The sequence below is a fragment of the Pteropus medius genome, unplaced genomic scaffold (assembly GCF_902729225.1).
Source record: "Pteropus medius unplaced genomic scaffold, Ma_sr-lr_union100, whole genome shotgun sequence".
NCBI classification, from domain to species: Eukaryota; Metazoa; Chordata; class Mammalia; order Chiroptera; family Pteropodidae; genus Pteropus; species Pteropus medius.
Genome location: NW_024342471.1, coordinates 5,248,242 through 5,263,737, shown reverse-complemented (window position 1 = coordinate 5,263,737; position 15,496 = coordinate 5,248,242). Strand labels below are relative to the sequence as shown.

Genomic DNA, 15,496 nt, shown 5'->3' with positions numbered 1-15,496 from the left:
ACTTGTGTACTGAAAGTGAAGTCTGATGGGACAATGGATCACGCATGTGAGCATCACATAGTGTTCATAATGCCCCATGAATATAGAATCCTGGTGAATCCACAATGCATGGACATTCAGAGACACTCAAAGTGAATACAAGGGAAGAATGTGATGTCTGTGATTAAGCTGGGGCACAGCCCAAAGAGGCCATGCTTTTTGTTCAAACAAAAAACTTCTATTAGAAGACCTTTGATCACAGAAAAAGGCAGTTGCATTTTAAGAAACAGACAACCAAGGAATCTTACCAAATCCTTTATTATTCATGTTACTTCCTTGTATTAGTCAACCACTTACACCGAAAATGGTGACACAGAAAAAAGAAAGGGAAAGATAGTGCATCCCATTGTTCCCCTTCCTTTCCTTTCAGTCTTCCTTACTCATCAGTAAGCAGGAAGTGGCAGAATGTATGCATATGAGGAAGTGAAATAAAAACAATTCAGTTAGTTTGGTGCAACATTTCCACTGTCCTGTAAGAATGAAATACACACACATGGACGAGCTAAGAAATACCAATGGTGTAATTTCAGTGATTCCACATATGAGTCAAACGCTCTTACATTTGAAATTAAAGCCAATCATTGCACAATATAAAAATGAGTGGTAAAATTCATGCAAATAATTTGAATTTTTAATTTTTCTTTACTTAGAACATTTAGTAGTAAATAAAAAACCATGACACGCACGCGAGAGAGACTAGAAGAAGGGAAAAAGTTTTGTATTTTAGTATCCCCACTGTCATATTTTCTGTACTTTTTGAACAAGGGGTCCCACATTTTTATTTTGCCCTGAGCCCTGAAAATTATGTTACTGCCCTGTTGGAGACGCTTGCTGTCAGGATGCTTCTTCTCAGAACCCAGCTGCCACGTCGTGCAAGGAAGCCCTAGCCAAATGGAGAGGGCACGGGTAGGTGGTCCAGTCAACAGTCCTACCCAAGCCCAACCTTTGAGTCCTCCCAGCCCAGGTGACAGAAATAAAACCTCCAGATGATTCCATTCTCACCTCTCCCAGCCTTCCTCCAACCACACTCCAATTTCCAGACACCTTGATCCATCTGGGTCTTCCAGCCGAGACCCAGCTCTCATAGAGTAGAGACAAGCCATCCCCACAGTTCCTGACCTACAGAATCCATGAGCAAAATTAAATACGTGGTGGTTGTTTTTTTTGCCACTATGATTGTGTAGTTTGATATGCAGAAATAAATGTACCATACTTTATTTATTTGGTTTGATCCCCTTCTTTTGTTAATACAGATGAAGCTGCGATGAATAACTTTGTGTATATTATGTATATTCAGGGCAGATTTCTAGAAATGAGGATTACTGTGTCAAAGGGTAAATAAATGTTGGGCCCTGTGTTCCATGCCATAGGGACATAAAGATCAAGTAGAAATGGGCAATTCTTCCAGGACAACTGGCCATCTGGGACCCTTTTTTCAGAAGGAATGTTTCAGGCCTGAAGACTCTGAACTCTGGTTTAAGAACCCGTGGAGCAGAGGAGGAGCTGGAGAAGGACTGAGCTAGGTGAAGAACCCTGATTGCAAGCTGGGTGTTAGATTTATGCTCAGGATACTGGGGAGCCACTGAAGGCTTTAGGCAGGGCAAGTAACTTGACTGTAGGTCCAGAGAGAGCAAACCTGAATCTTGAGGCTGCTGGGATCTTCCAGGTGAAGTGAAGTGAGGGTGAGAGGAGGGTGCTGGAAGGGAAGCAGCGCTGGGTGCCTTGTTTCCTTCTATGCCAGCTGGGAAATGGCACATTTGGGTACAGCTTGCCCCAGAAAGGGAAGCTGTTCTTGCCCCAGAAAGGGAAGCTGTGGTTGAGGATGGCAGAGCCACCCATCAGCCGTGGACTGCTCAGCTCCAGACTTACATGGAAGAGAAATATTTAACCCACTGAGTTTTGGGGTTGTTTAGCTATAGCAACTTAGCTTGTACCCTAAGTCACTGTGTGACCTTAGGCAAGGCACTTTACTTCTCTGTGCCTCTGTTTCCACATTTGTAAAATGGGGTAATGATAGAACCCACTAGGATTCAGAGATGGTGCCTGCTGAACTAGCTTGGAGGAGGCATACAGTCAATATCCAAGTAACCCAGGCTGACCTTGTGTAGGAGACACTCCGAACTCCCCATTTAGCCTGAGGGCAAGATTCTTCCTTTGTCTGACTCCTCTGATGGCACCCAGCTCGGGCAGTGGACATGACACAGTCCTGGACCCAGAGTTATACACTAATAGGATCTGGATGACTTTCAGACAGAGGCGATCCCTCTCCTACATTTTACTGATTAAAAAACGGAGGTTTAGAGAGGAGCGGGAATTTGTTCCACCTCCACAGGGACTCAGGCAGCGTGGTGGCCAGATCCAGCCTTTACTGTGGGGAGTCAATCCCTAATGTGGGTGCTTCGAGGGCGCATTCTCCCACCACGTTTCCCCTTGCTCTTAGCCACGCTGCTTTCCTTGTAGCTCCTCATGACTACCTCAGGGCTTTTGCACTTGCTGTTCCTCTAGTGGGCCTACTCTTCCCTCAGCTCTTCTCCTGGCTGCTCCTTTCACACCTTATTTGTCCTCAATTGAAGCATCACTTCTGAGAGGCTTTCCCTAATCACCCTGTTAGACCCTCCGTAATCTCTTATCTCTACTTCCTGTTTATTTTCCTCATTTGCAAAATATTGATTTGTTAATTTGTTAAAAAAAATTGATTTGGGCCAGTCTCTTCCTCTAGCCTGTTAAGCTCTATGAGTACAGGACTGTGGATGTGCATCTTGTTCACTGCTCCTTCCCTGTCACCCAGCCATGCCTTGGCCCAGGCTGGTACTCAATACATACTTGTTATTTGAATAAATGAATGCGTGTATGAATGACTGTCAGGCTTGGATGTCCACTATCACATTGAACTTGCACAACTTCCCTGTGAACGAGATCCCAGTCTCCTTATTGTACAGACACGGAAAGGAAGGCTCAGAGTGGTCTCATCTGGTAGGGCAGGAATGTGTTGTACATGAAAGGTCTTTGGACTTCCCTGCTTTCAGAAAACGAGAATATCAGCTGCACTTTCCCACATTAGTCTAATACAAGAAGGTAACCCATTGATGCTAAACATGGCCTGGACCAGACACCATGCTCCGAAGGCCTGCTCCACCAAAAGATGATGCTACTTTCTGTAGCATCTTTAAATGGGAGGTGAATTCTCACACAGACACTGAAAGGAAGGAAAATCTGGAAAAAAGGGTCAAATCCCCCAGCCACCAAGACAATTCATGCTTTTGCTGGCTGCTCCCCTGCTCCCTGCAAAGGGCCACCTTCTACCTTGCCTATGACTGTCATCTCTGGAGTGAACTCTCTCCCTTGGCATGGAAATTGCTTTTGCTGGGAACATGCAGAGATCTCTGGAAAAATATGTTTGTCTATCTGGTTTTATCAGGACCTACCAGATGCCAGTGGGAAAGACAGACAGGTCTTGGAGAGCTTTCCAGAAACTTCCTTCAGCCTTTGATATTGGTGGAGGGGATATTATTCCCAAGACGCCTCTAGAAGCTCTGGGCTAGGGAGACAGCTTCCAGATGCAAGTACACTGGAAGTGGTGTTTTGCTGTGCTTCCTTAGATAAAATTCTTTCCCTCTCTGAGCTCTAATTTCTTCATCATTAAAATGGAGAGAACACTGGTCTGATGTAGGGAGAGGTGACAAGGATTCTGTATAGGAACCTACAAATACAAGTATCCCAGAAGCCAGTTGCTATGAGCAGTGGCCCCCAGGAGACTTGGCCAGGGCCAAGTCACACCAGTCATGCATCCCACAAGGCCTGGTGCTGCTCACAGCCCTACGGCTGGTCTTGCCTGCAGTCATCATGAGTCAGTGTCATTGTTCTAGGATAGATGCAGTACTGTGAACCAGGGTCTGACATCTCCTGGGCAGAAAGCAGCTGTATCCTTGATAGTCTAGGGCAGCCTGGGGATGGGCTAGAGCATGGGGCCAGACCTTGGGGGCAGGGAGGCTGGGAAAGGGTTAGAGATGGAGGGAAAAAAGATGGAAGTCAGAGAGATGGGTGGAGAAAAAGCGATCACCGATTCTTGCTTGCCCAGCATCGATGCTTCCTGAAACAGTGCCTGTTTCCCACTGCTCTTCCACATGGCTCGGGTGGGACTGACCACACCCCCTGGTTCCAAGCATGATCATTCGACCCACATCTGGTCAATCAGAATCACAGTGATAAGTGCAGGGATGGACATAGGACCAGTCCTAGCTGGAGAGAATCATGCCTTTGCTGGAATCACCGGGACTGGGGAGCTCTCTGTCTTAGGGATGTTGAGCTGGGAGTAATGATCTGGGGCTGGTGGCGCCATCTTGTCAGAAGAGAACATGATTGAGAATTAAGTCAACATAGTGGATGGCAGGGCTGAGAGATGGAGAGGAACATCATTTGAGCCCCTGGATCACCTGAATTTACTTCGAGACTTCCTGGTATGTGAGCCAATCCATTCCTCAGGATAGGGTTTCTATGCCTTGTGCTGGAGAGTCCTGGCATGGAGGAGGCAGGAAGGTAAGAGGGAAGGGTGAATATTTAAGAATAGGTGTCTTAGGGTAACCCAAATCAGCTTCTTGGCCTTTTTAGAGAACTGAAGTATACACAAAGATTTGGGCCTTAACCCCACCCAGGAATCTGCTCCTGGGGCTCACAGCTTTGCCCTCCTCCTCTCCAGCAGCATAAAAATTAATGCTGTGGGTCCAATAATAAATGCTTACCTTACCTGGGTCCAGGAGAAGTAGTGGCATGCACTGGGGGTCAATTTCCCACCCCATTCACCTCTTTGGGAACTAACATTTATTAGGCACCTGCTTTTTGCCAGGTTCTGTTCAGAAGCAGACATACATGGTCTCATCTCCTTGTGAGGTGGGAGTGTCATCTCCATTTCACAGATAAGACAATTGAAGGCTTGAGAGGCTGAGCCACTGGCCTCAAGTTCAAGTCAGATTTGTCTGACTCCAAGCCCTGCCCATGGTGCCACACTGCACACAGTAGGTGCTAAATAAAGGCCTGCTGAGCAAATGCAGTGTGAGGCTATGTTAGCCTTTGGGCAGCAATCTGTCCCTAAGTACTTCCCCCTCCTGCCTGCAATGCCACCATTAGCAACCACAGCCTTTGGTTTCCCGAAGATCTGTGTTAATCCCTTCTAGGCTTACTCAGGGGACAGACTAAGAATGGGGCTCTGAGGCTGGGTGGAGCAAGGTGGGATGAAGATGCCCGTTTCCACTGCCCCAGCCTTATCCAGAAGAAAACATTCTGAAGACAGAGGCACATCCTGGGCAGCTCGTTCTTAGCTGGACCTGGGTGTTGCTGATGACAGGACTGTGGTGGCCTCACTGGGACTGAGGAGCGTGACACAGTGATGGGGGGTGGATAGCTAAGTGTCTGTGGCCTTTCTTTGACCCTGTCTCCTGAAAGCTCATGAGGAGCCCATTTTTCTCAGACTCAGAAAGACTCTGTCTCCCAGAAGCCCAGCTGTAGCATCATGTTGGGTGGGGCAGGAGGAGGGGCTAGGGGTTCCTTAGACCTAGAAGGATCTGGACATGGGGATTGGTGTCCTGCCCAAGGCATGGACAGTCCCCAGCAGTCCCTGTACTTGAGCTAGGGTGAGTTGGGCTTACAGGGAGTGCTGAGGGCAGCCCCAGGCAAAAACCTGGCTTCCTGGGGCCAGAAGGAGCCTTGGAGGACACTGGCCCATAGCACGGACAGGTAACTTAGTTCTAGAACTTTCTTCAGGGATGGTGTGTATCTATTTTAACCCAAAGTTTCCTTCCAGTCGTTTTTAAAGGCTGTTTGAGATCTTCACTGTGGCTTTTGTAGCCAGAAAGGGTGAGTGCAGCTAGGGGTGAGGGATGGGGCTCTGGGGCTCCTCCTCATGACACTTAAGGACCAGCTTTTTCCAAGGGCACCCACAGTCCCCGTTTTCAAATAAGCAAATTTGGAGAAAGCTGCCCACTTTAGCCCTTCATGGGCAGTCACAAAGCACATTAAAGGCTCTGACAAGTCCTGCAGCTAAGAATGCCTGCTCTCATTGATTTAGCCTGGTGCTTCCTTCTCTCAATTGACCATAGGTACTTTGAGAGGGGAGTCTGAGTTACTTTTTGTGGAACACATTCTGGGACCTACTGGTGGACAAGAAATCTGTCTTGGATCTCCTGAAGAGACCATGTCTGAGCTGCAGAAGCTGAGGCCTAGGAGCAGTAGACAGCGTGGGATGGAAATAATGATTCCTATTTTTGGGTGGATGTAGCCCCTTCAGCCTTGAACAAGAAGGTCAAGGACATCTAAAAGCTGAGAAAGCTTGGAACAGGAGATGATCTTCCCACCAACCCTGGGGGCAGAATCTGGGTCTCCATCTGAGCAGTTTCCTGCCTGAAAATACCTTCCCACATGCCTGAAATTCCACCATTAGCCAGGTATTCCTTTGAGGAGCCAAGTTCAGTCTGTTCTCAGCTCATTCAGGGTGTTGTAACCCTCAAGTTGGCGGGGATGGGGGGAGGGGGGCAGCAGGAGACTGGAAGAAAGAGGAAAGAGGAATACTACAGAGGCAGGAACTCTCAAAAGCCCACCCACCATTTCACAACTTGAGGAGAACAGGAAGGCAGCTGACTCTTTGGAATTCTTGGGCCAAGGAGGGCTGGCTCAGGAGACCCAGGTGTCCAGGACCAGGCCCTGGCACTGTGTCCTTCGTTTGGGTCCAGTTTGTCCAGGGAATACCAAGTCCTGTCTCCTCCTGTGGGTCCAGGCTCCAGGCGTGGCTGCTGTTAGATGCCCACGGGACGCATCATCATGCGAGTGGCACGCAGCGAGTAGCCGGGGCCCTGGAAGTAGTGCCAGCGGATGCCATTGAGCTTGCGCACGTGGTGGCGAGCTGGGTAGTAGATGCCATTGAGGTTTGAGAGGCCGCAGGCGTCAAACCACCACCCTGGAGGAGGGGAGGAGGAGGCTGTAATGAGCTGGAGGTCCACCAGTAGAGTGAGGGCAGAGCACTACCCCAAAAATGAATCAGGTTTTGCCTCCTCCAGGAAGCCAGCTCACGGGAGATGGGGCTGAGTAGGAGTGGGCATGGGGGGTAGGAATGGGCATAGCGGGTGGGAGGGAGACTCCTAGACTGTCTGCTCAGCCTGGGGCCTCTGGAGGGTTGGACTGGGCTCAGGCTGCCCTTGGCACCCCACCTCCTGACCCTCTCCCCACCTCCGTCCTGTCTCCCTCCGTCACTGTCCTCTTTCCTGCTGCCTCACAAACCTCCATCTCCCTCTCTCCATGGTTTCTAATGCTCCATCATTCGGAGTCTCTCACACCCAGGGTTGTCTCTTTCTCTTTCTGTCGGTCTCTGTGCTTGTCGGTCACTTTGCGTGTCTCTCTGAAACTGTGCCCATTTCTTTCTGATGGTCTCTGTCTCTGTCTTTCTGGGTCTCTCTTTCTCTCACACACTGTGTTACTCTGTCTTTCCCCGGTCTGCATTTCCCTCTCCATTGCTCCTTTTGGACTTCTGTCCCCATGTGGCTCTCGGTCTCCATCGCTCTGTCTCTCTGTGAGCTCCAGTATTTCTGTCTCTATCTGTTCCTGTCTCTGTGTCTCAGGAGGTCTCTTCAATCTCCTGCTTGTGGGTGGGTGGGACTTCAGCCCACCCCGCACCCACCTGCGGACAGCATCTGGGCACATTTGCAGAGGCAGTTGTCGTTGTCTGCATCGCGGGTGCTGAAGTTGGTGCCCTGGAGGACCAGGCTGCTCTGGTGCCCCGCCGACCCGCTGTACCCACTCAGAGAAAGCCTGGAGGCCACCCGGAGGTGGTGATGGGAGAGAGGCCCAGAGTCAGGTTGGGGCTGGTTGAGGAAGGGGCTCTGCTCTGGCTGTTCTGGGAGGGGGAGCCCCAGCCTGGGGTACTTGGGCCATCTCCCCTCCTGGATTGCTCTCCCTGTCTGCTCCCTCTCAGGGACCAAGCACCCACTGTGTGCCACGTCTCCCTCATTTCGCTGAGCCTGTCTTGCAGAAGAGTGAGCATGATCGTGATAATAACAACAGTGAGGACAATGGCTAACATTTTTAAAAACATCTACTATGAGCGAGGCATTGTTCAAAGAGCTTTACTTGGATTAACTCATCTTGTCTAATCCTCACAACATCCAATTATTCCCATTTTACGGATGAGGAAACGGAGATCCCGAGAACCAAAGGAGCATGCCCAAGGCCTCAGAATGAATAGGGGTGAGAGCCAGATCCCAGCCCAGGGAGTCTGACTTGGGAGCTGTGTGCATTTTCCTCCCCAGCTGACCATCTGCAACCCCAGCCTCATCACACCTCAAATCCACCTATCTCCTCCGGGAAGCCTTCCCTGACCATCCCAGCCCACTTGGATCTGTGTTCGGGTGACCCCCAGCCCTGTGACATACATATCTGTAGCTAGCAGGGGAGGGTGGATATTTTTCTGCCAGGTTGTAAGGCCCTGGTGGGCACGTCCAAGCCTGTTAGGAGACTGTGACCATGAGCTCTTGGAGCAGACCACCCAGATTGTTAAACCCCAGCTTTGCCACTCGTCAGCTGCGTGAACTTAGGGAGACTGGTTCACTTCTCAGCCTCAGTTTCTTCCTCTGTTAAAAAGGTAACCATAGTATATGAACAGTGATGACTAGGTTTGGCTATTTAGATTTGATGACTTCTGCATGTGCAGTGTTGGCATATGGTAAATGCTCAGCACAGGTAGTGCTGCTTGTTATTTGTCCCTGTGTTCCTAGTCCTTGGCATGTGGCTGGAACAGGCTTCTGGTGAGCCTGGTTGGAGAGTATTGAGTGCTTGTAGCAGGGGAGGAGCTGCACTGGTGGCTGAGGTGGGGAGCCAGTTCGGGAGCAATTATGAAGGTCCTATGGGTTGAGGCATAGATACCAAATGCAGCCAGGGCAGCTTGGGGAAGCTCAGGTTCTGCCAGGACAGGACTTGGGAGATGCTCTCAGTAAAGTCATTTGGGAATGTGGGGCCTGGGTATGTGGCCTGGCTAGGTCCCTGCACCTCCCACCGATGGGTTCTGTCTGTGGCAAGGCAGGGGCATGGCCCTCAGGTCCAAATGGCTGTGGCCAGCTATAAAACTTTAACCGTGCCCTTAAACATGCCCTCCAAGCTCTCGTGACTGGTCCTGCAAACTGCCCTGCTAAGAGGCCCATCTGGCCAGGGGTACCCTGTGTTGGAGATAAGGTGGCTAGCCCACCTACCTATATGGTCCCAGCTTCTCCTTGTCGTCATTGAAGGCTCCCCTGGAGGGCTCAGTGATATTAATTTGAGGCTGGGCTCTGGGCTCAGGCTGAGGTTTGAGGTCACTTTCAGTCTGGGGGTGCACAGAATCAGGATTAGACAAAGGCAGTTGGTCTCCTGGGGTCACTTCAGTGGCACTGGCTCTTCTACTGTCCCCAAGTCCTCAGCTCAGGCTCTGCCTCTCATCTTCTCCACTTTGAGAGCCTGAATGGGGATCTGTGACCTCTGGGGGATCCCCAAGTCATGAACCAGGAAACTCCACTTGACTGATTGTTCAGATGTATTTTGAACATGTTCATGGCTCAGGCTTGGGGACCTAAACAAACACACGAGTCTCTGGGGATCCCCAAGTTAGACACACAAGATGTGTCTTCCATGTGTCTGTGGATCTGTGTGAGTCCATGTGTCTGTAGTGTGACATTTGGATACCATCTTCCTGCCTATGTGTGCACATGTGTTTTTTGAGTTTGTGCTAGAATATCTATTTTGAGTCCAAGGGTGTGCTCTGAAATTGGCTTTTGTCCCTGGGATTGTGTATGTTTGCCTGTGAGGAATCCTGTGAGGACTCCTGTGAGGGAGGTTTGCACGCATGTCTGGGTGTGTGTCTGTGCTTGTTTGTGTAGCTATGCACTTGTGTGAGTTCTTGCTCTGCATGTACCCCAGGAGAGTGCCGAGCCCCTCCACATGGGCACATGTGTCTGTGTATTTTGCATTGAGTGTGTGGGAGCCTCTAGGAGGCAAATGCCTGGTATCTGTGTGTGCCTGGTGTCTTGACTGTGCCTCTCCCATCCCTGCCTGTGGGCCACTCCCTCTGCAGGCTTATGCACGCACCCTAGTAGGGCTCCAGAGGCTCCCATTATTGTGGCTAATATAAGGAGTGCCCCTCCCACCTCTGACGCTCTTACCCCAGCTGCTGACTGCCCACCATTGCCACCTCTAGACTTCTCTATGGGGATTCTCCCAACCTCATCAAACTCCTGTATGGTTCAGGGACCAGGGTGTGTTCTGTCACTTTTTCCCTGGCTTTCCTTTGACAGTTTCCAGGCCCCACTGTGTTTTCCAGGATCTCCATTCCTAGCTACCTCACTTCTCCTGAATGAGTGGGGACTCTTCCTCATGATCCCAGCAGCCCTTGAAAGAGGCTTGCTCAAGTTTCAGTTATCTGTGCCCAGCTGAATGTCAATTCTCTCTCTGCCTTTTTTTTCCAGAACATTCCTGCTTCCTAGGATGTCCTTCCTATCCTCTTTGTCTGGAGAACGCCCACACATTACAGGTTTCACCTCCTCCAGAGAGCCCTCTCTGATTGCACAAGCATTTCTATGCTCCTATGTTTTCTCTTTGGGTAGCTTTTGTCTCTTCAAAGGTGTGGGATTGCATGTGGACATGCTGACCCCCATACACACACAACACATTGGACTATGAACAATTATGAGGAGGTGGGGCCTAGGTCTGATTCATCCCCAAATGACCAGTGCCAGCCCATGTCTGGCACAGGGCAAGTGTTCGGTATATTGTCTTTAGTATTTAGGGCTCTGCAGAAGGTCAAGTAAATCTGGGCCCTTTAAGGCCTAGGCCTAGGGGTCTGAATCTGTGGGCAGGGAGCTTTCCATGGCTCAGATAAAAAGCCAGTGGCAGCACATCAAATGCACATAGGAGAGCAGGGCAAAGGGTTCTTAATTTGACACACATATATATTTGCATAATTAGACCCAGATAACAGAGATATATACAGAGATGCAAAAATACTGTATTTCTGTCTCTGAAAATATTGTTTGTACATCTCTAACATTTATAAACACTTATGAAATGTAGGGTGTCTTTGTACACCCTACATTTCATAAGTGTTTATAATTGACCCTTGTACTCAATTATGACATAAATGCTATACTTTACTGATGAGGAAACAGAGGCACAGAGAGATCTAAGGTCATGAAGCCAATAAGTGATAGAAATTCAAACCCAGGTGGTCTGGCTCCAGGGCCGTGTTCTTAGTGTAATGAGATACTTCTCCCAATATTTCTTCTCCAAGAAAAATGCGAATCCTGGACTTAGGGCCATAGAAGTTGCTGCTCAAAAATTGGGCCAGGGAGATCAGGCTTAACTGCCACGTGTGTAGGAAAGACTTGGGGGACTCTCCCAGCTTCCCCCTTATGCACTTACCATGTACCAGACACTGGGGATGGAGATAGCAGTGAACAAAATGGGCCTGGTTCCCACTCACACAGAGTGGAACTGTCATAGGCGTGAAAGGCTGCCTTGGGGACAGCGATTATATTATTTACGGAACACTTACTTGGTGCCCAGCACTGTGTTAATTCTCTATGCGCAGTATCTCATTCAAGCGTCAACACACCCAGAATAGGGTAGGTACACATAGGGCACCCATTTTACAATGAGAAGATGGAAGAACTTGCTTGGGGTCACTCTCAGAGATAGGGTTGGAGTCAGAACTTTGGTAGCCAGTGGTTTAAATAGGAGTCAGCAGGGTGTTGTGGCTACGATGACTCAGGTTTGCCTAGCCCAGACCCAGGGGATGTTTCATTTAGCTCTGGACCTTTAAGGAGGAATATTATCAGATAGGGCTGGGTTCCAAAGAAGGAATATCAGAAAAATCTAGCTGGAGAAACCAGGGGCATTTAATAATAAGAGAGGGGGTGGGGGCATATCATTGAAAAGCTCTCAGAGAAAGAATTAGAAATAAAGTATAAGGGGACAGAGAGTCATTAGAGATCCCTTGGGAGGAAGTAACCTCCTCATCAGTGGAGGCAATCCAGCTCAGCTGGATGATGACTGTGGCTGTGAAGGGGATTCTAGCGTCATAGGAAGAACCAGATGACATGTGAGGTCCTTTGCATCATGTGAACGTGAGTCTGTGAATTCAATTCTGTCTTGATTCAAAGATAGCCAAGACTCAGGCTTATCTTCAAGATCCCTGAGTTTCTCAGAGAGGCAACATCATGTAGTGGGAACACCATGAGTTTTGGCAGCAGGCAGACCTGAGTTCAAATCCAGGTTCTACCTAACTTGTAACTTTAGGTATGAGTCATAAGCTTAGTGCCTCATTTTCCACATCACTGAAACAGATACAGCAATGCTTACCTTAGAGTGTTGTGGGGAGGATTAAATAGAGTATTGTGCCTGGAACACAATAAATGCTCAATAAATGCTAATTCCTTTTCTTAAACAGAGCCAAGAGCCAGGCTGAGGGAAGGGTGAGAGACATTGCCAATTTTATAACATGCTCATCTATAAGCTTATCTTGCTGTTAAGAAGCAGAAGTATAGAGAAGCCAGAGCCTTGACTCACCCAAGTTCATAAAGTTAGCTGAAGCAGAGACAGAATGAGCCCAGGTCTCCTGATTCCCAGCCCAGGGACCTTTCTACCTTACCCTGCAGCATAGAACAGGCTGAGGAAGTCACCACCCCCTTCCGGGCTTCTGTAAAATGACTGCCTTGGGGGGATTGACCTTGGAAGGCCCCTTCCTATTTCCCAGGATGGAAGCATCAGCAACATTCTCTCCACCCCACCCAGTGGCCAAGAGGTGCTGAGTGCTAACCAGCTGCCTCCAGATCCCATGACGTGCGCCCAAATGGTGGACAGATGGTAGAAAGAGGAGACGCCCAGGGACTGACCCTTGGTGCAGACTCTGTATCCACTAGCCCAGGGACCCCAGCCCACCCACCAGCTGGGGCCCCAAGCTCACCTATACAGCTGCCCCTCGCTGCCCAGCTGGAAATGCTCATACTGGGCGTAGGCCTCATTGCCTTCCCAGTCTTGCAGCTCCACACGCAGAGAGTAGGCCGCCCTGCTGGTCAGCTGATGTACCACCTCGTTGCCCAGCCAGTGCTCCCCAGCTGGGTCACCGAAGCCCTATGGCGGAGGGGAGAGTGAGGGTGGGCTGCACGCCGAGGAGGGAGGCATGCCCCTGGTGGAGGAGCTGGGGTGGTTCAGGGACTGGGGCCACTCATCCAAAACCATTTTGCCTAATGATCAAGTTCATAAAATACAGAGTGGGCAGGCTGGGGAGAGAGGAGCTCCATCTCCTAGAGCAAAAAGACTAAGACTTTTGCAACTATAAAAGCCTTTTTCAATAACTAAATTACATTTCTATGAAGCTCAAGAATAGGCAAAACTAATGTGTGTTGATAGAAGTCATAATAGTGACCTCCTTGGTGAAGTATTGACCGGGAGGGGCACAAGGAGGGCACCTGCGGTGCTGGAAGTGTCTTATATTTAGCTCTAAATAGTGGTCAGATGGGTGTATACATATGTAAAAATTAACTGGGTCTTACAGTTAAGATCTGTGCACTTAGTGCTTGTATGTTAAATCTCAATTTTAACATTAAAGATTTTAATCAGTTGCATAAATGGTAGAGGAAACTTTAATGACATGGAAACCACTGCAAAATTTCAGCAGCATAGAAACGTAAAGCTAAGAGCATTGAGAGTCACTGGTGTCTTCTGCTGACAAGATTATCAACGCCCGCGGCCAGAACAATAATTCAGCACCAAGGACAGGGTCACACCTAAGCCCCGCTACCCATTTCAGTCATGCTGAGCTGCTGATAAACTTAATGGTTAATATTTGGCTCTCTTTAGTGTAGCATCTGAGCACCTTACATCTCTTTGCTATTTTAACGATTGTTTTTAAACCCAATTGGCTCAAGGACACTCCTAGCTTAATTTGGTATTTATTTTTAAGTATATTTATCAAATGGACAGCAAGGAGACACGGAAAAGAAGACAATAGGGCCCTATTTCTCATCTTGTAGAATGAACATGGTCTTTGAGACGGCAACTCCACATTGAAGAATCTCTGCTGCAGATGCAGCCACATATGTGTGCAAATGCAAGGAATTTCATTTAAACAATGCATCAGGGGTTGATGGGGGAGATTACTTATTTTCTGTTTCTTGAAAATTTTAAACGATATCTTCTAAAAATTAAAACAAAAATAAAGTTAAGTTTTTATCTTAGAGTATAGGTCAGAACTTGTAAAAAGGAAGGTTCAATTTTAGAGGATGGAGTCCCTAAAGTAAATATGCATTGGGCAAATTGAAAGTGGTTGGTTTGGGTGGGCTGATCTTTTTCTAGGAAGGATTGATGGTAAACTAGTCTCCTGTGCATGACCTGCCTTCTGACTAGGTTTCAGGGCTGAAAAACTCCTCCACAGGGCAGCAATGTTACCTCTTTATAATCCTTCCAGTTTCGCTGGAAATTTACGCTGCCATTCTCACGGCGCTGGATGAGAGTCCACCCGCCTCCATTGGCCTCCATGTCACAGAAAACCTGAAGGAATTGGTGGGAGGGGGGCGGGGTGAGCTGGCAGCCCTTGGAAGCAACCAGAGCCAGGTCTGTGCCATCCTAAGTGTGATCTGACTGACAGAACCTCACAGAATAACAGGTGAGCCTGGTGGTCAAGGGCATCCGAAAGATCTAGGTTCAAATTCCCCACTCATTGTCATCTTTTTTTCCTAAAGTGGTGGCAAATGATGCCCTCTCTGCCTTCAATTCCTTCAATTTCAAATCATGTATAAGATGGGGATGTTAATACCTTAACCTCCTTATGCATTGCGTTCTTATCTGCAAACTGGGTTTGTTGTGAGAATTAAATGAGATGAGTCTTCTAAAGAACAGAGCCTGGCACATACTAGGAACTAAATAAATCTAGGCTTACCACTTGCTATTACTGCAGGATTGCTGTATGGGTTAAATGACTCTAGGTGTAAAGTGCTTGGCACACAGTGTAAACTCAGGAAATGCTATTCCATTTAGTGGACAAATGTTTTATATGTGCCAGACTCTATTTGAGGCACTGGGGAAACTAATAAGGATAAAACAGAGTTCTTTCTCTCAAAGAGCTTATAACCATCACAATCACATCTTTCAGGCTAACCTTTGTTCACATATTATTTTTCCAGCTAGTTCATTACATATTCAATGTTCAATGAGGACAAACTTGGTCTGGCCCTGGCTGAGAAGAGTCAGAGACAAATCAGAGATAAATCAACCTTTGGGGCCGATTTGGAAGAGGCTATGATGGTGTAAGCCGATGACTGATTATGAATATATGGGTAGCTACAAGGAGAGCCCCCAAGACAGAGCCACTGGGAAACCCTGGGAGGCTTCCCAGAGGAAGTGGCATTGGAACAGTGCCTTGGTCGATGATGTGCCTGCCTGGTAGAGATGA

The 15,496-nt window shown here is 48.5% G+C and overlaps 1 protein-coding gene across 5 annotated transcripts in view; it reads right to left on the bottom strand.

Moving 5' to 3' along the window:
* Positions 1-279: 279 nt before the first annotated feature.
* The window catches only part of ANGPT4 (angiopoietin 4), a 31,658-nt gene continuing 16,441 nt past the window's right edge, over positions 280-15,496 (bottom strand). The window contains exons 6-10 of one of the 5 annotated variants that reach the window (XM_039863949.1): positions 14,494-14,595; positions 13,010-13,176; positions 12,406-12,444; positions 7,703-7,833; positions 280-6,985 (exon numbers count right to left, since the gene is read on the bottom strand). In XM_039863949.1, coding sequence (XP_039719883.1) covers positions 6,825-6,985; positions 7,703-7,833; positions 12,406-12,444; positions 13,010-13,176; positions 14,494-14,595 — 600 coding nt within the window. In that variant the 3' untranslated portion in view covers positions 280-6,824. Of the gene's footprint in view, positions 6,986-7,702; positions 7,834-9,266; positions 9,380-12,405; positions 12,445-13,009; positions 13,177-14,493; positions 14,596-15,496 lie in introns of those variants that run through there. The other 4 variants (XM_039863951.1, XM_039863950.1, XM_039863952.1 and 1 more) reach the window with 4 other exon arrangements.